The sequence below is a fragment of the Aspergillus karnatakaensis genome (assembly GCF_047715665.1).
Source record: "Aspergillus karnatakaensis strain CBS 102800 unplaced genomic scaffold BJY04scaffold_3, whole genome shotgun sequence".
In the NCBI taxonomy this organism is placed as follows: domain Eukaryota; kingdom Fungi; phylum Ascomycota; class Eurotiomycetes; order Eurotiales; family Aspergillaceae; genus Aspergillus; species Aspergillus karnatakaensis.
Genome location: NW_027395715.1, coordinates 527,579 through 550,875, shown reverse-complemented (window position 1 = coordinate 550,875; position 23,297 = coordinate 527,579). Strand labels below are relative to the sequence as shown.

General features: G+C 51.8%; 9 protein-coding genes across 9 annotated transcripts; 4 read left to right on the top strand and 5 right to left on the bottom strand.

The window, feature by feature from the left end:
- Positions 1–100: 100 nt before the first annotated feature.
- On the bottom strand, positions 101–1,417 carry BJY04DRAFT_228411 (glucarate dehydratase family protein; the record flags this gene model as incomplete). The annotated part of the gene is made up of 1 exon (XM_073718837.1): positions 101–1,417. The coding sequence occupies one exon, from the start codon at positions 1,415–1,417 to the stop codon at positions 149–151; it is 1,269 nt and encodes a 422-aa protein (XP_073576426.1). The 3' UTR covers positions 101–148.
- Positions 1,386–3,488, top strand: BJY04DRAFT_228408 (major facilitator superfamily domain-containing protein; the record flags this gene model as incomplete). Its single annotated transcript, XM_073718836.1, has 3 exons — positions 1,386–2,005; positions 2,052–2,811; positions 2,875–3,488. Exons 1-3 carry the CDS (start codon positions 1,841–1,843, stop codon positions 3,486–3,488), a joined length of 1,539 nt encoding a protein of 512 aa, XP_073576425.1. The 5' UTR covers positions 1,386–1,840.
- A 2,560-nt stretch (positions 3,489–6,048) lies between these two features.
- On the bottom strand, positions 6,049–6,552 carry BJY04DRAFT_178002 (uncharacterized protein). Its single transcript, XM_073709675.1, has one exon. It carries the CDS (start codon positions 6,365–6,367, stop codon positions 6,176–6,178), a length of 192 nt encoding a protein of 63 aa, XP_073576424.1. The 5' UTR covers positions 6,368–6,552; the 3' UTR covers positions 6,049–6,175.
- A 1,614-nt stretch (positions 6,553–8,166) lies between these two features.
- Positions 8,167–9,028, top strand: BJY04DRAFT_177999 (uncharacterized protein). The gene has a single exon (XM_073709674.1). It carries the CDS (start codon positions 8,333–8,335, stop codon positions 8,807–8,809), a length of 477 nt encoding a protein of 158 aa, XP_073576423.1. The 5' UTR covers positions 8,167–8,332; the 3' UTR covers positions 8,810–9,028.
- A 1,548-nt stretch (positions 9,029–10,576) lies between these two features.
- Positions 10,577–11,151, top strand: BJY04DRAFT_213367 (uncharacterized protein; the record flags this gene model as incomplete). Its single annotated transcript, XM_073714861.1, has 3 exons — positions 10,577–10,690; positions 10,786–10,928; positions 11,007–11,151. 3 exons carry the CDS (start codon positions 10,577–10,579, stop codon positions 11,149–11,151), a joined length of 402 nt encoding a protein of 133 aa, XP_073576422.1.
- A 493-nt stretch (positions 11,152–11,644) lies between these two features.
- On the bottom strand, positions 11,645–13,604 carry BJY04DRAFT_177997. Its single transcript, XM_073709673.1, has one exon. The coding sequence runs from the start codon at positions 13,570–13,572 to the stop codon at positions 11,965–11,967; it is 1,608 nt and encodes a 535-aa protein (XP_073576421.1). The 5' UTR covers positions 13,573–13,604; the 3' UTR covers positions 11,645–11,964.
- A 417-nt stretch (positions 13,605–14,021) lies between these two features.
- BJY04DRAFT_213365 (uncharacterized protein) lies at positions 14,022–15,374 on the bottom strand (the record flags this gene model as incomplete). Its single annotated transcript, XM_073714860.1, has 2 exons — positions 14,022–14,611; positions 14,693–15,374. The coding sequence occupies 2 exons, from the start codon at positions 15,372–15,374 to the stop codon at positions 14,022–14,024; spliced, it is 1,272 nt and encodes a 423-aa protein (XP_073576420.1).
- Positions 15,375–16,800: 1,426 nt separating this feature from the next.
- On the top strand, positions 16,801–17,642 carry BJY04DRAFT_213364 (uncharacterized protein; the record flags this gene model as incomplete). Its single annotated transcript, XM_073714859.1, has 4 exons — positions 16,801–16,854; positions 16,925–16,966; positions 17,044–17,451; positions 17,526–17,642. The coding sequence occupies 4 exons, from the start codon at positions 16,801–16,803 to the stop codon at positions 17,640–17,642; spliced, it is 621 nt and encodes a 206-aa protein (XP_073576419.1).
- Positions 17,643–18,013: 371 nt separating this feature from the next.
- BJY04DRAFT_213363 (kinase-like domain-containing protein) lies at positions 18,014–19,620 on the bottom strand (the record flags this gene model as incomplete). The annotated part of the gene is made up of 4 exons (XM_073714858.1): positions 18,014–18,724; positions 18,776–18,939; positions 18,986–19,367; positions 19,414–19,620. The coding sequence occupies 4 exons, from the start codon at positions 19,618–19,620 to the stop codon at positions 18,014–18,016; spliced, it is 1,464 nt and encodes a 487-aa protein (XP_073576418.1).
- Positions 19,621–23,297: the final 3,677 nt, after the last annotated feature.

Sequence of the window (23,297 nt, the reverse complement as noted above, 5' to 3'; positions counted from 1 at the left end):
GACATGACATTCAGGAGAAGATCCTCTTAATAACTGAAACCAACTTCTAACTTCTTCGAAAATCATTCAATCTACTTCCCCTCATGAACATCGTAGACTCCCAAAAAATATACACTGCAAGAAATTCTATACACCAAACCTACCTAACCTACCACTTGGGAATCGCCGCCGAAAACTCCGGCTGAAACCTCTTCATATAACTCGTATCATCCCTCTTCCGAATCCCACAATCTAAATACTGCTTATGCAACCTCGTCAGCTTCTCCCGATCCAACTCCACCCCCAACCCCGGCTTCCGCGGAACATTGACCCCCCCATCCTCCCACGTCAACGCCCCGTCCACAATCACATCCTCATCGCGCCTCTTCCACGGCCAATGCGTATCACACGCATAATCCAGATTCGGCGTCGCTGACGCCAGATGCGTCATTGCCGCTAGCGATATCCCGAGATGACTGTTCGAGTGCATGGACAGTCTCATCCCCCAGGTCGCACAAATACTAGCCAGAGTCTGAGACTTGCGGAGGCCGCCCCAGAAATGATGGTCGGAAAGGACGACCTGCACTGCGTCCTGCGCGATGGAGAGCGGGAGGTGTGAGAAGGCGACGACAGCCATGTTTGTCGCTAGCGGCATGGAAGCTTGCTTTGCGACGGCGGCCATGCCCTCGATCTCGGGGGCCGGATCTTCAAGGTACTCGACTATCCCGGTCAGTTCCTTTGCAACCCATTTTGAGGTTTCGACTGTCCAGGCGGCGTTGGGGTCGAGTCTGAGTGGGATATTTGGGAATGCAGCGTGTAGGGCTTTGATGGCGGCGACTTCGTCGGCGGGTGTGAAGACGCCGCCTTTGAGTTTGATGGCCTTGAAGCCGTACTCGGTGATGATTTTGCGGGCTTGCGCGATGAGGCCTTGTGCGTCGAGTGCGGCGCCGTACTCGTCGTCTGGGTGGCCGGGGTGGCCGGCCCATTTGTAGAAGAGGTAGGCGGAGTACTGCACGTTGTCGCGTACGCGGCCGCCAAGGAGGTCGCTAACTGGAATGCCGGCTAGCTTGCCTTGGATGTCTAGGCAGGCTACTTCAAATGGGGAGAAGAGTTTGTCGGCGACGGAGGCGGTCGTGACCATGCCGGCCATGCCGTCGCCGCCGGATGTTGCGTCGTTGGAGAGACTGGCCTCGCATATTTGGTAGATGGCGTTTGTGTCGTAGATGGAGAGCGAGGCGGATGTGATTTGGTCGGCGGCTTTTTGTAGGCGAGTGAGGTGGGCGGAGTCGCCGTAGGACTCGCCAAGGCCGTAGGTCGTTTCTGTAACGACTTCGATGATGCTGCGCAGGGCGAATGGCTCGTGCACGCCGACGCTGTTGAGCAGGGGCATGTCGTGGAATGCCACGGGGGTGATGACGATCGACTTGATGGTCGACATGGTGATTATTCAGCTGGCTGGTGGCAGGATGCAGGGTGCTTTTCCTAGCGGAGAAGACATGCCCTCTCCGTATATATGACAGGAGCAGCCGGAGAATATTCCGGTAGAGGAGATGGAGAAGGGACCCTCGTTGCGGGGTATCTGGGGATTCGCCACGGATATGGAGCTGGATGCAGCTTTCTCCGTGCGATCAGCGGAGCGGATCACTGTTTCCGTCTGCTATACTGGTCCGATTGGCTGCTCTTCCGTTGAATCCTGCACAGACCGTGTTGGTGTCTTTTGCGGAGATAGGAGTGACAATCCGGGGAAAGCTGGTGCTGTGCGATCTGCATTTCCGACCCTGCTCTGGGTATATAGCCTCCTCCCCTCGATTGATCTGTTGCATTTCTTTCCAATCCCAAGCCAGAGAGACAGACAGCCACCATGGAGCAAAGGAACTCCATCACGAAAGACGATGTCGAGAAGTCGACCCACGTCGAGAGTCCCATTACTGAGATTGGGACTTTCCGTGTCGTTGGTCTGAGTGCTGAAGATGCAGACTTCTACCTCAATTACCCAGAGGAAAAGAGGAAGAAGGTCTTCCGCAAGGTATGTCCTCGCTCTCTTCTTCTCTTTCAAACAGCTAACCGAACAGGTCGACGTCCGTCTCGTCCCTATGCTCGCCCTCCTCTACCTGGCCGCCCACATCGACCGCGCCAACATCGGCAACGCCAAAATCGAAGGCATGGTCGACGACCTCGGCATGACAGGCGTGCAGTACAACACCGTCCTCTCCATCTTCTTCATCCCCTACGTCCTCCTCGAAGTCCCCAGCAACATCATCCTCAAGAAATTCAAGCGCCCCTCCCACTACCTCGGCATCCTGGTCCTAGGCTGGGGCATCATCATGACCTGCACCGGTCTGGTGAAGAACTTCGCCGGCATCATGGTCGTGCGCATTCTCCTCGGTGTCTTCGAAGCCGGGTTCTTCCCCGGCGCCATCTACCTCTGCTCGTACTGGTACATGCCCAAGGACCTAGCGCTGCGCATTTCCTACTTCTACTGCGCGAGCGCCCTCTCCGGTGCATTCTCCGGTCTGCTGGCCGCCGCCATCGCCGAAATGGACGGCATCGGCGGATACGAAGGGTGGAGATGGATTTTCATCCTCGAGGGCCTCGCAACCGTCGTGCTAGGCGTCATGTGCTTCTTCCTACTCATCGACACCCCCGCGCTCTCCAAGCGCTGGCTCGACCCCGACGAGATCCAGTACCTCGAGCTCTCCATGTTCATCAAGCAGGGCGGCCGCGTCGAGCACGAGAACAAGTTCAAGTGGCGCGATCTAACCATGGTCCTCACCAACTGGCGCGTCTACATGCAGGCCTGGTTCCTGTTCGCCCAGTCCGCTTTGTCTTACGGTATGTTCCAGATATATCCCCCCATGTCGCCTTCAAGAGCATTGAGATGCTAATATTCACCAGGAATCAAATTCACCCTCCCCACAATCACGCAGTCGATGGGCTTCGCCCAAACAGAAGCCCAGCTCCTCTCGGCACCCCCCTATGTCGCCGCTGCAATCTCCGCCATCGTCTTCGCCCGCCTCTCCGACCACTTCTACTGGCGCATGCCCTTCGTGATCATCCCCATGGCCATCGTCGTCGTCGCCTACAGCATCATCATCTCGCTAAAGGGCGAGCTCGCCGCTAAAATGGGCGTCGCGTACTTCGCCGTCGTGCTTGCTGTCATCGGCATCTACCCGATCCAAGCAGCCGCTGCATCCTGGAACGCGAATAACATTGCGCCTGCGTCGCGCCGTGCGATTGGGATTGCACTCATGAACTGCGTGGGCAATGTCGGTGGGATCCTGGGCAGCTTTATGTATCTGGAGAGCGAGAAGCCGAAGTATTATACGGGTTTCGGGATTAGTTTGGCGCTGGGCGGGAGTGGAATTGTTATGGCGGTGTTGTTGGAGTTGAGCTATAAGGCGGCGAATCGGAAGAAGGAGAGATTGCAGGAGGAGGCGAGGGTGAGGTATACCGAGGAGGAGCTGTTTGATCTCGGGGATCGGTCGCCGTTTTTCAAGCATGTGCTTTAGGCGGCTGGCCGGGTTGGATGTGCGGTGGTTGGGGAGGTTTAGTTTGGATGGTGCTGGAGGCATGGGATGAGTGAATGGAGGGAGCGTGGCAGGTATCTATGAGACAGCTGTTAGGAATAATGAACCGTGAATGATACAGTATGGAGATCTCTCGTAGGCGAAATGTAAACTTAGCCTGGCGGTTTGAAGTACACTGCAGGTGCCCGTAGGGTCTCAGGCCTAGATGCAGCGGACCTATACCAGGTGTAATCGCTAACTGCAAAACCTCAATGGCTTATTTATGTTAGGCTGTAATAAGCCTGTTAGACACTGACCGGGCAAAACACCCTGAACTCAGGAGGTAACCACTCTGAGAGCGCTGTCGATGTTTCCTATCCAGCTATGCTTAGGAGCACGTATATTGGGCACATCTACAGCCCACCACGCCCAGACACGTACTAGAGAGCCCCAAGGGCTCTAAGCTGGCATTGGATATTGCTTCACCAGGAAGGATGATGTCCTGTAAATAGAGACGGAACGCTCAGGCAGGATTGCAGTGTAGATTATTGAGGTAGTCGCGCTTGGCCTCCAGCCAGCCTCGTCAGATCTGATGATAAATATGGCATGCGCCCGCTCTCCAGCTAGCTTCTTTTCTTTCGAGAAACCCTGATTCTTATTCTGAATTTTCTTTTGTTGTTAGCGTTGCTTATTGGTATGTTGTTGCCTAATCCCGCCGTCGCCTTTGTACAGTTTGGACCTTATACTGTTCTTCTTTCATCATTTGTTGTCCTTTCTCTCCCTTCTGTCTCTTCTGCGGGAGCATACTCGGTACTCGGTCTCGGACCTGCTATAGTATGCCAGCCGGCGTCAGGTCTCGAGGAATGTTGCATCGACTTTTACTCACACCAGTCACAGCTATAGTCCGGGATGCTCTACAGTGCCACCTGCTTAAGCTGGATAATGCAAATGATGATATCAAGACCAGCTGGTCTCTCAATCCCCCGGATATACTATGGTTGGAAATGGAGATCCACAGTACCACCTGTGTGATGCAACTATGTCGATGGACAACCCCGGGCCATAGTAATGTCTGTGAGTCAGAACTTGGATCCGCAGTGCCACCTGTGAGGCCGCCCACTACAGCGCCACCTATACGCTTGCTATACCAAGGTACGGATTCCCATATCTGGGCTCCCCTTGCTGCAGAGAACCTCTGAGGCTGGTAGCCTGCAGCGCCACCTGTATGGCATGGACCTTCCAGTGACGACCCCTAACCTAGGGCCATGGCGACGCTACTGGGATTCCAAGTATGAACTGAGTATCACAGAGCCCGTGCCAGTCATACCAGTATTTTAGTGCTTTAACCATTCTGTTCTCGATTTCGTTTGAATCTAGAGGTATCTGACACAGGTGCTAACGGAAGGCAGTGCGAACTTCAGTCCACCTGACCCCGAAACAGCAGGTCAGCATTGGATTATTCACTCCCTCGTTTTGAAGTCGCATCTTCAGGTGACACATTCACCATCCTGGAGTTGATATGGCCATGCAGGAACCATATCCGCCGCAAGGTTCAACTCCTACCCCACACGGTCGCACTCCTTGCGCGACCACATGCAATATTATCAAGCGGCTACAACAGAGCTCACATGGCCTCACCGTGGCCCATGACCCAGTGGATGCGGCACTGGATATTGTTCTTGTTCACGGTGTCATGGGTGACGCGCACCGAACATGGAACCATGGAGAGCGTGGGATATACTGGCCGAAGGACCTTCTGCCCTATGATTTATTTAACGTCCGGATTACGGTGTTTGGATACGACGTCGCTGTCTGACAACTCTGGAGCCAGGTGTCCTAGGAATAGCTGTCGGGATACGCTGCTGACCTACTGGGCAGCCTGTCTGATTATCGGAGCGGTAACCAAGTACGTCAATCAACGTCCCGTCCTGGAGCGTTCGGCGCCATTCCATTCTCTAACGTGGTTGCAGAGGTCCAGGCCACTGCTTTTCGTCGCTCATAGCCTGGGCGGATTGGTGGTGCAGCAGGCCCTCGTCTCTGCGCGAAAAAGGCGACGGGAACACCTGCGAGACATTGGAACACATACCACTAGCATATGCTTCCTAGGCACTCCGCATTGTGGAGCCAGTTTTGCAACCTGGGGTGATCGGGCTTCCAGAGTAATGAACATCTTCAAGCCTGCTAACCGGCAGATTGTTACACTGCTTGAACCGCAGTCGAGAGCGCAGCATGACCTACGTCGGTCGTTTCACAATCTTCTGGCAAGGCGCAAGGATGATGGTGCTAGGATTCAGATTGTTTGCTTTCAGGAGACTGTACCTATGGTCCGGTCGTGCATTGTGTCTGAAGATTCGGCTACAATCGATGGGGAGCTCAGTTTCCCCATTTTTGCTAATAATTTGGTAAGATCTCCTTGATATACCTCGAATTTCCTTCTGCTGACGTTGATATAAGGATATGGCGAAGCTCATTAGCAGACAAGATAGTGGGTATCGAAGTATTGTGCGAGAACTGCATCATATGGTCTCTGACAGGGAAGTAGGTGCCCTCTGTTCGAGATGTGGTTGAGGATACGTAGCTCTAGATTACGATCCCTGTCTGGAGCGTACTGCAGCCATTGCTCACTTCAGAGTTCCAGGTATAGAGCTATAGCGTATTAGAGACATGCTCCTGGCCCACGATAGCTCGACTCATCGCACCAACACGACTAGATAGATAGAAAGTGGCGCGAACACAACAACCCTACAAGCAACAAGCCTAAAGCACATACGGCGGCCCCCTAGCACCCCCTTCTCGATAGGTAGCTCCGAGCTCGCCTTGCCCAAGTTCAAACTCCGCCCTCCAAAGCCCATCATTCCACGAACCCTCGAACTCGTCACCATTGCCGCTCTCAGGCGTCCTCCACTGCCTCACCACATTCCCAACGTCATCCAAAAACACATGCAGCAGCCCATTCCCCTCCAACGCCTCTCTATCCTCAATAAACAGATGCGTCACCACACAAGCAGCATGGAATCCCCAATACTGCAGTATTGGATCCCTTGCTCGGTACTCCGCAAGATACCGCTGCACTCCCTCCGAATAGAGCGCCTCCCCTTCCGGATCATAATCGCGTTCCCGTTCTTCGATGGCACTTAAATCCTACCTAAGTGCCCTCTCCCGCTCCGCGGGATTCCCCTCCGGCGACCATTCGGTGACTCTCTCCGGGAAGAGCTCCAGGAATCCCACCAGGTCTAGATCCAGGCCCGTCCCGGCTCGTGCGCCGAAAATGCTTTCGTCGTCAAAAACAATGCCCTCGGGGCCCACAAACCCGTGGGAGAAGTTTTCCGCCATCACGGCCTAGTGCGCCTCTTCCTTCTCCGCGTCGTAGCACAGTCGCACCAGCATTCCCCCACCCATAGTCCCCGTATATTCCGCAAAGGGTCGCAGCGCCTCGGGGCGCGCAGGGCGCAGGATCTCCTTGATCTAGATCTCTGTGGGCGTTAGTGGGTTGTCTAGTTGTTCGTTGTATGGCTGGGCTCATTATTAGATCGTGCAGTCGCTATGAGGGCTTTCTAATAGGTGGGTGGTTTGAGGGTGCATACCTGACGTCCTAGACAGCCTAAGGCTAGAAATTGGCGGGCTAGACGGCGGTACCGGGCGGGGGTCGATTCGGTGGCGGATTCGGGGTGGGGGGTGTTCCATTCGGAGAGGAGGGAGCCCCAGGCGGGGGGGGGGGGGGGGGGGGAGGGGTTCGAGTTCGAGGATTTTCAGGGGCATGTTGTTGGTTGTTGGCTGTTATGGAAGAGCAAGAGCAAGAGGAAGAGAGCGAGGAGGAGAATTTGGTTCGACCCCGAGACCGCCCCGGATCCATGGTAGGCTTCTCCCCTGAACCAGACCCCAAGGTCCTGTAGTCTACATATTGATTCTCTAAGAAAGATGAAATACATTCTGTGTCGTTGAGAGCCTTACCGTGTGAATGCACAAGGCATGTAAAGCATATCCAGTATCTAGATAGTACTGTAGAAAGCGAGATGATCTTCCAGACAAGAAAGAAGGAGATGAAAGAGGAGCCTGGAGATGAATGCAGGAAGTAAAGACGAGCAGTGGTCTCCGGCTCTCTCAGAGATCTAGATCAGCTTACGGCGCCCAAGGCCTATCATGAGACCTGAAGCTGCCAAAATGGCGGAATAAACCGCACGCAGTCGTCTAATCAAGAACCGGCGCAGGCCTGTGACGTCTATTGCCAGATCACAGCCCTATCAGGCTGCGCCGTTTTGCTCTAGCCGACGAGTGGCTACGCGGATGAGCTTGCCTTGTACTTCCAGTCAATGGAATAGGTTGAGCTTAGGTGTCACTTCCAAGGTCATTGCTTCTTTAAGAGTTTTACTGTTACATTCTAACTGACTAGCTAGTGCAGATGATCCTGTCTTCCGCTTTTACTGGCTAATGCTGGATTGGTTGTGGAGAGAACATAATACTATCACTAATCACTAAGTTGTCACGAACCACACCTATGTCTTAGCCTGACATCATGAGGATGATCAGTTCGGGGCCATGCCAGACGGTAGATGGCGCTTCCAAGGTTGTTGTATCTTCTACCTCATTCACTCAACTACCTACTATTATGGGCTTGTGACTGAGAAACATAAATAGCAGGTCATCTCCCTTCATGATCTCTCTCAATCACTGCCATCCGGTCTTTCACCAAGCTGCCGATCACCTCTATCCCGCCTTGTCCCTGTCCCTTGACTGAGCTGTAGCCGTCCTTGATAACAAGGTCAGTGTCTTTATTTCCCGGCTCGAACGATCACATCTAGGTGGAACTGAACCCTTTACTTATGCACACGCATTGATAGAAAATCAGAATGTTCAGCATCAAGAGCTCCTCTCTTCTCCTACTCGGATGCGCCTCACAGCTACAGCTAGCACTCGCCGATCTCTCCCTCCGAATTGGATACGCCTCTTCTCTCGCAGCCAGCTTCCCAGGAACCGAACCGACAATCGGCTGTGAACTCCTCGTGGACATGCTCGAGGACGGCCAAGGCGGCGGCAAAATAACATATCTAACAGATGATGGCAAAGCACCGCAGGACGGCTGCCCATTCTGGGAGAACGAGCTTTTCTGCGACCGATGGGGGTGTCCGTTCGAGATGATCTTTTCTGATGTCATCGATGTGGTTGTTGAGTCGGACAACTCCGACGACGGCACAATCACCGTCTCTGCTGTTGGGCTGAATGGTGGAACCAAGACTGCTACGTGCCCCCAGGCGGTCGAGACGGTTTGGGATAATGATTCTGGTCATGGCTATTATACGTGGGCTTGTGATCTTACGGGACTTTAGGTAGCAGACTGGAAAGTGGCTCTTTTCTATGTACCGACAAGTGTCCATAGTCAACTCGTCCTTGCGGATTTGGACAATGTTTGCTTGCAGAGCTCTAAGTAGAAAGAGAGCTCGCCATGTACATAGAGCACCAGAGTTTATATATAAGCTTCTCCCCCGCGGTCTAGCAGAATATATAAGCCTGACAGGGTAGCCAACTATCTACAATGAAGAAGTAGAGTAGGATTAGACATGTAATTTCCCTCCATCCTAGCTTTACTTAGAATCCAATATCCTAACCTACAGTGACATCAGCAGGAATGAAAGACCTTTTCCGATACAGGGCATTCAGATAATTCACAACGCGGCATCAACAACTTTCTTATATTTATCTCTGTACTATCTCTCCAATACAATCCTTACTATATGATTATATACTAAAACTAGTAGGGTATGCTAGAGAAATATAAAGAGGCCAGGCGGGCTCTTGGCACATTTAGAGGTTAGGGCTCGCGTGATGAAATAGCAGGTCCTGGACATGACTCTAGTTTCGACTTCTATGGTTTCTAACTTATCCATGTAATTAATAGCTACCATATACTACACATATATTGTAGCATGTAGCCTTCCATTACCCATGATGCTTTCTCGGGCACCTGGTACTACGGACAAAGCCAGACAGCGAGAACAGTGGCCTCTAGCTGAATAATTGAGCAATTAAACACCTAGCCGAGAGTGATCCAGTTGAGTAGTAGTGTGAAACGCATGTACAATAGAGATCATCATACTGAGTCATGTAAGGCGTACGCCAACACCAATAACTGATACTCCGTAACTCCGGGGCCCCGCTGCACTCCGCAACTCCGGAGGGCTCTGGAATTCAGACCCGCTCGCCTTGACTACGGTAAGGAACCAGCTGAAGCTAAGAGCAGACCGTTACCATAGAAAAGGAAACTTACTCGGCGGCGGGCCGGGAACCTCCATGGATTGAATCCTATCAGGGCTGGAATGTGGTTTCGCGCCTGACCGTTGTCCAACACAGCAGCTGCCTCCGGAGTCCACTACTGTTGATATAAGAGTGGGTGTAATTATTTGTGCAGTTCAAATAGTACATGGAATTGCATGAGGCTTATAGCACTCGTGAGTAATGTATACTAGCAGCTTAAGCTATCACCAATACCAGCCCAGCCACTCCATCTGACGGAATGTCTCCGACGTAGGTGGTGGCACTGCCAATGCAGCCTTGTTCCTTACGGGGTCCAAGGGGTTGACTCCGTCCAATATTATACGGAGGTACCAAGCTGCATAACAAAGCCACGTCGCGGCCATGTACATCCGTCCCATCCTGAAGCTCGGACAAGCGGAGAAGCCGTAAGTATGATTCGGCTGCTGACGTTAGAATGCACCCGTCCACTGCTAGGATACTATATATCAAGCCTAGAGTGGGTTGTATTTGGGGGCCGTTGGCAGAAACCTTGGAAGGGGTGCATGTTCAGCTTACACGAGTGGGGTTTGATATTCCTCACTAGACCAGGAAACAATGCGACTTGGTCCTTGGAATGGAGGTGACGGACAATCTCAAAAGTTGTCAGCTTGCGTCATATCATATTCTGTCCGTTCCTGCCAGACTACCGAAATGATGGATACCTAACCTACATACAGCCTGTCGTGGGTATAAAGAGGAAATAGAAAGACCAGCCTTCCAACGAATTCTCTCAATCATCCAGCTACCAGAACCGCATCGCCAACACTCTCCAAACAAACAAACAACCCACCGTCAACTCCAAGATGAAGCTCCACCTTGTTACCCTTCTTGCTACTCTAGCGGCAACCTCTTCCGCAGCTGCTATCGAAAAGCGCGCCGGCACCTGCTCCTTCCTTCTCAGGAGCGCCCGAAGCCAGGTCTGCCACCCATACTCCAGCTCCCACTGCCCCTATCCCTAGGTATCTTCATTGCGAAGCAAGTGGAGTAAGCTAACAAGTATACACGCTCCAAGAACCCCGTCGTCGGCGGTGACAACACCCTTCTCTGCTACGGCGAAGTGACCTACGCCGACGGCTCAACCGAGAAACTCTCCACGGCGTGCAACGAGGTCAGCCACGACAAGTGCTATTTCTCGCAGCTCCCGTATTCTATTTGGTAGGTCCCGGGCCCCTCCATTCGTTCTTTTCTCCTTTTGGAGGTAGGGGTGGAACTGACCATGGATAATCCATGCAGCATCCACACCAACCCATCCAACACCGATGGCTACCTCGACTACAGCGACCAGCACGCGGACTTTAACTCGGACGCCTGCGAGAAGAGCAAGGGGGCGAGTATCTCAGGTGACTGGACGGAGACGACGTGCTCTTTTGCTTGTTAGATGGGTGGGGGCGGGTGGGGTGCTAGGCTTTGTGTAGCTAGATAGATGCTGATGGTATCTATATCTATTCTGTGTCTTTTCTTGCCTAGATGACGGCGAGTTCGCAGGCTCGGTGGTGGAGAGATTAGATCCATTAGGTATTCTGTTCCTTTTTACCTACTCCATGTTGCAAAGGGTACGCTCGAATATAACTTGTCTTTGCTTTATAATCCTTTTTTTTTTCCTTTTCCTTTTCCTTTTGCTCTACCTTGTCGAGGGTTAGTTAAGAGTCGAAGTCTGATGTGTGTGCCAGCGCCACGACTAGGCTGGGTTTACCCTGTTGCGAGCAGTAGTTAGTTGCTTAGGGTGGGCTCGATACGATTAGTAAACTGTGCACTTCAGGGCCCCAGCCTTGGTATAGGATTTCCCTATGTGTTTGGCTTTGTTATACTGTTATGCGAGTGCAAAAACCATTTTATCTTGGTATGTAGGTTAGCTATATAGCTATAGTTTCACTTCTTCGAGACAGCTATTTCATGAGTTCATGGGCTCCATCATATTTTGAACTGATGGCAAGATTAGTATAACATTAGAGGATTGCATTGTCTCCCTCTGCGGCCGGTGCTCGCGAATGCATTGCATCGTGAGTTGGTTGAGGAGGGAGGTAGTAGTTAGGGCGAGCCCGGTCAAGGAACAGAGAGGAGGGCACCTGCATAGCCAAGAAGGTTTCCTGCTCTAAGAATGCTATACAGTACAAGCTAGGAGTAACCGTATCCTAATAATAACAATAATCATGACCATAACTATCACCAGAATCCATTAACCTCGTACCGCTCACAACTCGATATCCTCCTGCTCAACCGTCTTCTCCCCCTTCCCCTGGTCATCCGGCGTAATATGCACCTCCCAATACCTCTTCATCTCCTCCGGAAACTCCTTCTGCCGCTGCTCGCTAACCCAAACCCCATACTCCTCGTGCGTCATCTTCTCCTTCAACACGCCTCTTCGTTCGCCCGTGCGAACGAAAACCGAAAAGTCGTCTGCGACACGCACATACTCCTTCAATGCGCCCTTGACATCTAGTCTCGCCCCAGTCGTCCAGCTTAACAGCATCGGCTCCAGCAGCGGTGCGTCAGTCACGCTTGGATGCGACGTGCCGAGACTAGTCAGGAACCACGATGGGGCGGGGACAGCGCGGACGAGGTCCCGGACAGTGTCGAAGTGTGGGCGGCCAAAGAACGGGCTTACTGTGCGCGACCAGGAGTTTGAGTGTACGACTAGGATTGGGACTGTCACGTTGGGGTTTAGCTGCCCGGAGGATTTTCCAGGGTCGAGGATTAGGCCGGCGCTTGGGTTGGAGGGGGAGGAGGTGGAGAGGGCTTGCAAGGCACCCGTGGCGCCGTAGGAATGGCCGCCTATTGTTAGCTGGGAGAGGTTGAGGCGGTTGGCCCAGTTTTCGAGAGTTGTGATTGGGGCGCGGGTATTGACGACGGGTTTGCCGGCGTTGATGGTGCGGAGGAGCTCGATGCCGGCGGAGATTTCGACGTCTCGGAAAGCGAGCTGTGCACGCTTCATGGCCGGGTCGTCGATTTCATCTGATAGGTCTGAGGCGCGGAAGGACAGGACGTTGCGGGGTCGTGCGGTGGCGGATGGTTTGACGAAGGAGCCGGGGCTGCTGCCGTCGCGGTGCTCGATTGCGACGAGGACATGTCCCCGGCTGGCGAGCTCGCCGAGGAAGTTGGTGTAGTCGGTTCGTGAGGAGGCCATGCCGTGGGAGAAGACGGTCACGGGGAATGATTCGTTCTTCTCGCTGGTGAGGAGTGGTGCGTCGACTTCGGCGGGGATGGTGATAGAGCCGCCGATCGCCCACAAAACAAAGGTAAAAATGGGTCTAATGATGAAGTTGTCTACATGGGCAAATCGAGCGTAGCCCTGGCCTGTGAGGCTGACTGGGCGCGGAATCCATGGATACCGCGGCTTGCGCGATCGGAAGTCTTTGTCGGTGGGATAGTAGACGGTAGCGAGGAGCGTCTCGACCTCGAAAGCTGGCTCTCCAGTGCTTTTGAGCACGCCCGGCGCGACAGTCTGAGGGCCTCCCGCCAAAGGGACCTCTAGGTCGATGGCGCCGATTCCGTGTGGCCCGGTGTATGGTGGTAGCGGTGAGGCAAAGAGTGGGGTGCCTCGGACGAGACAGTAGAAGGCGTATAGAGCAAATGCGGTGAACAGTATGTAGCCAAAGGTAAAGCGAGGGCGAAGAATGCGCATAGGTAAAGTAGCGATACTCGATAGCCGGGTCTGCTGGCGTGAGTCGGACAGCCATTTCGGCCGGATGTCGTCGGAAGGCTGCATGGCGATGGGCGAGTCGGGTTGTTCGTCGTCGCTGCTCACGAGCCGATCCAGCTCGAGGTCTTCTTGGTACGGAGGGGGTCTATTTCTGTTCATTTTGTCGGTGGGAGTACCGATGGAAATGGTTATGATGTGAGGACCAGAGTGTTGTAGAGATGACGTAGCCTCTCGTCGCCTGCCAAGATCCGGCCTTGGCAGATCATCCCTGCTCTTTTGAGCCTCACGATACGTAGGGCTAATGTAGTCCTCGCTCACTTCTTACCGATGGCTTGCATCTAGATTCAATTTCAGATCGATCGGAAAGGGAACAGACGACCAACAGTTGCTTGAGGTCTTGCTCGCAATCACCACACTAGTAAAAACAGTCTATATATTTAATCGCCTTCCATGAGGCTGCAATAGATCCCAGCTCAACTATACCTAAAGAGCCTAAATAACACCGTAAACCGCAATTACCACTAAAACTAAAGAAACCATGTCTATACCCTTTACTTTTCGTCGACAAAACAACACCTTTCCCATCTCAATTATACCCAGGCATGTACTCATACCACAACAACATTTCCCCCCGGATTCACCAACGTCGCAGACGACGACCCACTAATACTCCCATGATGTCCATGCTTATGCCCATGCCCATGCCCCAACCCACCCCGTCCCCGCGGAACAACCCCCTCCTGGATCCCAAAAAACTCCACCCAGCTCACCCCCTTAATCTCCACCATCGTCTTCCCCCGTCCCCTCGCGAGCCTCGCCGTCCCCGTCCGACTCCAGCTCCCGGGTCCAGCGCCATCACTACACCGCTCTCTCAACGGAACCTCAACTTCAACGAAGAGACAGTCTCGGAGGAGGTTCGAGACTAGCTCTGACGGTTGCACTGGGATTGTAGAGAGGTCTTGCATGTTGAAGCATGTAGAGAGAGTAGCGTATGTTTCTGGGATGGAGAGGGTAGGAGGGGCTGTGGTGGACAGTGTTGTGCCTGGTTCGAGGCAGGAAGAGAAGATCTTCTCTGCGAGGGGGATGGGCATGGTGATTTTGCCGAGGACTTGCGGGGCTTTCGGGGTCAGGGAGGTGAGGTTCATGCAGAGGGGGGTGCGGTAGGAGGTGCAGGAGGGGCAGTAGACTGTCCTTCCATCTGTTTATCTAGTCAGCACACGATGTATGATATAGAAGAGAGGCAGGAGACAGTGGATATAGAACTGGGGGGATGGCATACAATAATAAACCTCCTCACAAGTACACTTCAACACGCAGCCAAACCCGGGCCTCAGGAAACTCGTGTATAGATTGATACCCCGGTCCAGGGGGAATGCCAGCCCCAGTCCAGCTGGGTTCGGCTTGTTATATTTCCTCCCGCCATCACGGACGGCTTTGTCGACGCAGAATTTGAAGAAGCCTGTATCTCCGCTGCGTCTCTTTACGACGATTGAATCGTGGACTGCATGGTAGATGATATCGCAGTCTGAGAGGAATGGACTCGTGGACTTAGGGATATTCAGCTCTGTTCCAAGCGCGCAGACTGCATCGTTTGAATGGCCGTTCTCTGCGAGATTGCGTAGCACTTTTCGCGCCGTCCTTTTCTTGATTGTTACTCGTGGCGTGTGGTGCAGGAGCTGTGCGCCTTCGGCTGTGAAGAGGTAGTATTTTCGTGTTGCGGCATCGTAAAAGATCGGACAGGTGTTTGTTAACGGGATTGGCGAGACGAGGTCCCACGGGTGGATCTGGAGGAGGGTTGTGTCGGGAGTGTCGGGGAGAGTCGCGGGGATGTAGGCGAGGGCGGAGGATGTTGGGGGTGTTGTTGGAGATGTCGGTGAGGACTTTGTCGGTGATGTTGAGGTTGACTTTGTGGATGGAAGGGGGTGGAGGGTTTGGATGAGTTCGACTGCTGCTACGACCATTTTGGTGGTGTGGTGGTAATCAGGTTTGATGGTTTGTTGAAGACAGGACTCATACGATTTTTTATTGATTTCAGATGCACTAGGTAAAGCTGTTAAAGGCAGTAAGCTAAATTTTTAGAGTAAGCGTTTGTGTTTTGTTGTTCATGCTCATCTTGGGATCCGGTCAGCCATGAATAATCCATGATTGATCGAGGGTCTGGATTCAAGGTGGATCATCCCTCACCACCCCGAAGGTGTTCTGGAAAAGATCATCAAGGGTTTAACTACATAATGAATGCAAGAACTACTCAATTGGAACAAGGCCTGCTGATTGGGATGAACTTGCAGCTTGGTCTACGCAGCGAGTCAGTTCCTTACGGCGCCTGGAACCTGACAGCGGATTATCAAGAGATGATGGAGCATACTAGCCCCAACTCCATGAACTTAAGGCAACAGGGCGCCCAATAAGAGGAATGATTAAGTCATCCAAGCGCTTTCTATTTTCTCTAGTACGCTGCCCAGTTGAGCTTATCTAGAGAACGTGTAGGTTACAATGGCCAAATGCAAAGCGACAAATCTTTAATAGGTACCTATTAGAGGCATCGGTCTTGTCAGTAGTGGCAGTTTTTACGCTGTAGGTTGAGGTCCAGACAAACCTGTAATGGTCCTGTATGATGCTGACCATCTGTAGAGGCTGCGGATCGAGCGGTTGCGTCGGATAAACCCAACGAGATCCTTGCTGACTGATAGCACATATAATGGACCCTGCTGACCTTAACCAGCTCACCGCTGAATCTGAGGTAGCTACCCATTGCTGTACAGCCTAATATCAGAGTCTAGCGCTATGAACAGTGCCTAAAGCTAGGCTTCAATGAGGGAGTGAAGTAGACTGAGCTCCAATATTGTCATAAAACAGGCTCGAGTCATCAATAGCAAACTAATCCGAGGAGTGAAGCAGAGCATATGCACCCCCTTTGTACTCAAACAGCTTTTCTCTAGGTCCTGATAATAGGAGGTACATCAAAGATACTTAGTTTGGCAGGGTAAGCTATGGAGTCGCGAGCGAGGGTGTGCAGGTGATTCCTTGAAACCACCCCGAAACAGCCCTAATTTCCACCAGTTGACCAGATCAAGCCCTCAAGACCCTGAAATCTACCTCGACACGATTGGATTACCATACAAAACAATAGTCGAACTGTTAATAAATCAACTACCGATCGACTCGAAAATTCGGCACCACCCGTGGATGTTTCAAGACGCTGATCGCCTCGGCAGACAGGCCATGTGCCGGTTAGTGCCTGTCACAGAGCTGTTTCAGGAGAGGTATATCTTCGACATTTCCCCAGCTGCAGCTTCAAGAGTATAGTATCCTCAATCACTTGTTCACCCACATTTAGGTTCCGTCCAGTTGACACAGACCAAGTCCACAACCACAATCACAACCACAATGCCTGCCCCAAGCGACATCAGCATCACCAACCTCACAGGTGATTGGGTGATTGTACGTCCGTTGATTCTCTTCTCCATACCAATAAATTTGAATGTATAACGCTTTTGCTAAATAATGCCAGGATAAATCAAAAACTGAGAACCTCGACGCAGCGCTGAAACTAGTGCGTCCCCCCTTCTCTCAGCCAACCCCAAAATTACCTCTATCGCCACGATCCAAACAAATTAACGTGGAGTCTAGCAAGGAATCTCCTGGCTCCGCCGCAAAGCCGTCACATCCGGCACAATCACCCTGAAAATCACGCAGACCACCACCCCAGACCCGAGTTTAATGATGCAGCAAGGCCTCCGCTCCATCTTCCCCGGCGTCGAACAAACCCGCTCCTTAGACTGGAGTGAGCATGAACATGTTGATGCGGTGTCTGGTGCTGCGATCAAGGTTAAGAGCCGATTTGTTGCTGGGACAAGCACCGGGGGGAAGGTGAAGCCGGTCTTGACGGTTCAGACGGGTGGGGCGGTAGATGTTGCTTCTATTGAAGGCTATCTAACGAGTGAAGCTGATGGTTCTGGGTCTGGGGGGTTGGATTTGCAGAGGGCGTTTGTGCAGGATTTTATTTGGTGTGAGGAGGGGGGGTGGAGTGCTGAGCAGGTTAGTCGTGTGATTTTCTCTTCACTTGCTGAGGTCTAATATGGGGCGGTTCATGTTGATGCTAATCGATATAGGTCTGGGCTATTGAGAGAGATGGCGACGATGTTTTCCTGTTCTGTAGGGCTGTTGCTGTTAAGGGGTCGGAGGTTGAAAAGGCTTGTTTGGTGTATAGGCTTGAGGAGCAGCAGTAGAGATGGGGTTAAGAGGCGTTTCGGTTGATTCTCTGTCAATGTACTGAGTCAAGCCCTGTTGTTGGTTCTATCCATTCTATATTGTGCAAATTTCTACTATTCTAGTCTACAGGGATAAAGAGCTGCTCGCTCACCTAAGATACAGCTTGTATATCGGGCTCATTGGCTACAAAAGGGCCTGTCTAGCAGCGGCTTCACAACTATTTGGTAGCCACCTAGAACGAGCGCGGCTGACTTCTGATATACGTCAAAGTTCTAGTTTTCCGCCGCGGGCTTCGGCAAATAACTAGACTCGACATGAGGTGAGAGTTGTTTGTATTGTATTGCGAATTAAGTAAAAAGACCGGTATCCGGTATTGAATATCACGCAATCACCAAAACGGCCACTGCGCAGCCCAAATAGCCCTCTCATCATCGGTGCGTGCAATTTGCAGCATAAGCCCAGTTTTCACCCGGTCTAATTGGTTCTGTACAGCATCATAGTGTTCTGGCATCACTACATCTTTGGCAGTCCACATCCCGCCAAATGACTTCTTTATATCTCGCATGAGTTGCATTCCCGCCATTGCATCCCGAAAATCCTGCTCAATCTGAACCTTTTCATCTTCGGAAAACTGCAAAGGGAATGGCGGGTTTCCTGCGGCTTGCACGCCTGGGAGATGTGGCCATTCATGCTCAAGCTGCAGGCACCTAGCAAGGTACCATGCCTCGCCGTCAATGAAAATGTTGTCTGCAAAGATCGTGACTTCGACGCCAGCTGTCTGTCGGTATTCCATGGCCTGGAACAAACGCTGATTATTCCTCCTGTTGAGTGATCTGTACATGATCAATGGAGCCTGCGATGATATCATGTCCACTAATACCTCACGCGCACCAGGCTGCATTGTATTGATAGCCTCAACATCTGGGAAGTCGTCCGAGTCAACAAGCGGCATCTCCGACCCGTCGCCGTTGATAAAGTACGGCGGGCGGGCGTGCTCGAACAATGGGATAATCTCAGTCGATTGCCAGTCAATAAACCGGACGACTTTGGTTGGCTCCCTAGGGTCGACAAAGATATTCTCAGCGGATAGGTCCGGGTGCTATAACAGAGCAGTTCTGAGGGAGTCCTCGACAGGCAGAAGATACTTCACGAGGCTCAGGTGGACTTTGAGTGCGGCAATCTTCTTCTCACGAGAGGGCCTGTATGGGCCTGGGCCATACAGAGTTCCAGGCGCTAGTGGTAGCTGAGGGGCAGTTTCGACGCAGGCAAGTTCTCGGAGGCCAGCGGCTATTCTGTACTCCTCGGGGGTCTTCCCTGGTTAAAGATGAGCAGAAGTCCTTTCAAGCGAAATAGAACGTACAAGGTCCTCGATCGAATTCCAGTGCCATCCTGCCAAATTCAATAAACTCACGGCCTGTCGCAGGACCAACCGTGAAACGATCATCTTCGGTCTCACATTCATTCTCGTCAGTAGTCGTGCATCCCTTAGAGCCAGCTACATCACTGGAGTAGTAGAGACTTCCATACTTGTTCAAAGACAACGACATCCAGACTTTCTGGTATTCAGCGATCGACTTAAGAAGTTCCTTTCGCTGGTCGCGCTCCATCCTCGGCCACACAGTACTGAGCTGGACACCAGGGGCCTTCTCCATGATGATATACTCCGCCTGAACCGGAGTAGCATCAGCTCTAGAGCTCCACGCGAGGACTTTTGGTACTGGAGTCTGCAATCTCGTCCTCATCTAGGACGGGTTAACTCTGGAAGCCATACAGTGCAAGCAGTCTTACAAAGTCTATCGTCGCGACCTCACTCGCAGTTACATAGTGAGCAGGTCCCGCATTTGGGTTCGGCACCTTGCCAACAACCTGCGCGCCATCGTCCATGGTGAAGAGGAATGCCTTGCTGTACTGTCCGTCCGGGTACTTTTCCACGTTCCAGCATTGTTCCCCTTTGTAGCCGATTGCTTCGGCGGCACATTTGACGAGTTCATTCATGTCGAATCTCACCTGGCGGATGGCCATCTCATGGGCTTCGTTGAGGATGAAGCGGCCCCGGGTGTACCGAAACCAGTCCTCATTTTTATTCCAATCTCTGTGGATCAAGCGGGATGACTGTGCTCTCCATCTTGGAATTGTGAAAGGAAGAATTCGAGTCCTTCTCAGGCTAAGAGCAGAGAGCATAATTTCTGGCTGCGTTGTTGGTGGAGGAGGAAGGACAGGTGGTGTTCATCCCGCAAAAGGCACGACACACAACAGCACGTTGCACCTTCTCAAGATCGATAATCCGGGACTGGTCGACTCTCGTTCATTTGTCGACCCCTATTTCCATTGCTGCGCAGAGCATCCCTGCGATAGTTGAGAGCTAGCTCTGCCAAGCTGTTGGCAACTATACAGCTTCCAGTCTAGTTTAATCAATCGAAATGACACCGCGCCATGGCTGCAACCGAGGACTTAGGACCCTAGAAGCCTAGGTCTTGCTGTTGATTTCTCTTTGACCTTACCATTTGCGAGGTCCCAACCGTATCAGTGGCCTATCCGGCCTGTACGTAGTAGTAACTGCCTAGTAACCGCAATATGTGGTGTATCTAGATGCGAACACCCATTGTACTTGCATGGTCAAATATATAAAATATACAATACAGAAGCCTGAGAACGAATACGTATTATGTCCATTTCAAACCCAATCCACCGCTCCAACAAAATCACTCCCACAAAACATCCTCCTCCCCCGCAAAGCCCCTACTCCCTCTAAAATGCCCACCCGCCTCGACATCCTCATCCATCCCTACGCCTCCTGACATGTTCTTATCGTCGTTGTCTTCGTCCCTCATTTGATCCACGATATCATGCAGCGGCATTTGTTGCTGGCCGCCCATTTCGTGGGAACTATCCTGTGCAGGCATGGATGTTCCGAGGTTCTGCTGTCGGGGTTCGGCCGCGTCGACCTCGTCGGCAGGCTGGGTTTGAACGAGAGAGGTAAGTTAAGCGTTGTGTTAAAATCATGGAGATGGGGTGGGCGTGGAACTTACGATTGGGAGACCCCGCTGGAAACAATTGGGAACAGGCATTGTGGTTGTAATTATGGCTATTTCTGAGGTTGATGACACCAATTATTGGATATTGCAAGATAGGAGAGGCATTGGCGTAAGCTAGGCTGCCTACACCCACTTATATTCAGTGTACAAACGAGTGACAACATGGTTCGGTAAGAGTGAGATCGATAGGAATAGGTCAGCTTTGGGTGTGTCGAGGTCTACCCGAGGATGAGGCTTGATCAGACCCTGGAAACCAGCAAGGTGGCTAGCTGGTTGAATGGTTGATTTGCTCCTCATCATTCACTCTCGTGCGGACTCCAAGAATCAATGGATTCGTAGAAACTGCTAGCAAAGGACGTGTTCTTCAGTCAGATTCCTGATCGACGAATGTCTACACACCATCGAGGTAATCTATATTCCTCAGATGCATGTCTTCATCTCACGTCTCTATCTGTAAGACACTTGAGACCTGATATTTCTCTCACTCTTCAGCTTTAATCCAGGTCCCTCAAAAGCAGCGTAATATAGCTCATTCCTCACTGATACCGCACAAACCAGAAGTAGATATGATCAATACTCCGTTAATAGATATCCTCCCCCGCAACCCCCCTCTTCCCCGTCTTAAAGCTCTCAACTGCCCCATTCTCCTCTTCCTCCCCCTCACCACTCCTCAATCTCGCATCATCCTCTTTCTGCAACGGCAGCCCGCTGTCACCTGTTCGTGATGTGGTGTCCTGGGATCTGTCGTCCTGGTAGCTCCCGTAATCCTGCTCTTCAGGGTCGGCGTTTTCTGAGGTTGAAGAGGCAGCCTTAGGATTACGATTTAGCAAATATGCCCTTTGCCTTGTCTGAATAAGTAGAAAGGGGGTGGTGGTTGTACTCACAGCGACGTGGCGGCGAGGCATTATGTTAGAATAGTCAAGGGATTGTTCAAAGGGTAGAGGTAGGGAGTTAAGCAAAATATGACTATTGGGATACTCACCACGGCCGGATATATGGTGCTATTGTATCTAGTGTGACAGCATACTTTCATCAGCATGTGGTCTTGGTCGAGACTAAAATGTTCCTTGGTTAAGCTTAATGACTGAACCAGGGGGCGTCGACCTCGGCGTGGTCTTGTTACCATGCATTCACCCACGATGGAAGAAAATCAAAGATGTGATGAGCCTTGTACAGCTGTATACAAGCCAGCACCAACTAAGGGAATACTACTTAAGCCTCTCTTGCAAAGTAAGCATGATCGACTCCATCTATCCCCTCAACTCCGCGAGGACTCTTATACGTGAATATCCACACTCTAAACGACTTTTATAGATTCTAGCGAGTACACTCTACCTAGTAGTGTCTTAAAGCACACTAAATCCTTTCCTCTACAAAGGCTCTAAGCTAAAAGTCATCATCCACGAAATTCCCCCCCGCAATATTAACATTATCCTCTACCTCATCCTCCTCTTCATCCGCTTCAACCCCCTCATCAGCCTGCACCGCGGGGTTCAGTCCGCGCCAGGGCCGGTTCAAACGCTGACTTCCTCCCATGTTTTGTGCGGTGTTCTGTCCGATGTCCGTACCGTCGATGCTCTGTTCTGGCATGCTGGATTGGTCTGTTTGAGATGGCTAGAGCATGTCAGGATATTACTAGACCCTGGGCTGATCGGGTGTAAAATCGAGGGGTAGGATATGTCCCTTACATGTTCAACATTGCGGCGCCAGGTCCATGCCATTTTCGCGGGATCTGGGTAGGTTTGCTGGGTTGAAGGAAGAGTCGGGAATGGTATGTTAGTCAATATATCAGGGCCGAGGATTGGATTCATATATACAAAGATTGCTCGTAATGACAGCACATTTGAACAAGTGTGGGGTCGATAGAGATAAGCTCGTTCCCTGGTCAGAATTGGTCTCTCGTTACGCATGTAAAGGTCAGCTTATAGAAAAGGAAAGGTCTAGAACGATAGAGGGCTGGAGAGGGCTGTCATGTCTATCTCATAAACCCCTCACCAAGTCCACAATATCTAAGGCCAGAAACATGTACTTTGTAGCACGAGGTCTAGATCTTGTCTCTAATGTGTCAGGTCTGAGGTGATTATCCCCACATACAGTACCCTTCCACTCCACTTCCCTCCAGGGTACAAAACTGGGGTTGTTAAGAACGTAAGGTGTATTTGTACCTTAGCTCTGCATGTGAGTCGTATGCCTTATAATGACACCATCTAGACCCTTCCATACTATCCTATCTAACATATCGTCCATTCACTTAGAAGTATCTGCCAATACTAAATCAAGCCTCCTCCCCCGCAACGCCCCCCTCCCCAACAATAATCTTCTCCTCCGTCTCCGGCCCACCATAGTACCCCTCCATCACGTCCCCAACGCCCCTATCATCGTTTGACTGTTGTTGGAAATCCATTTTTCTGTTCGCCGCCCCCGGCCCCAGCTCGTAGCGGGAGCTTTGCGGCCTGTTGATTCTGTCCTGTTCGTATTTCTTGACGTCGTCTTGGAGACGTTTGCTTAGTTCGGCGCGTTGCTGAATGGGGGTTAGGAATGTTTCAATTGGTTTGTGATCTGGAGAATGGGGGCCTACTTCTGCTGTGTAGCCTTTGGTGGACATTGTAGGAGTGGATGGTGTTTAACGCTTTGATA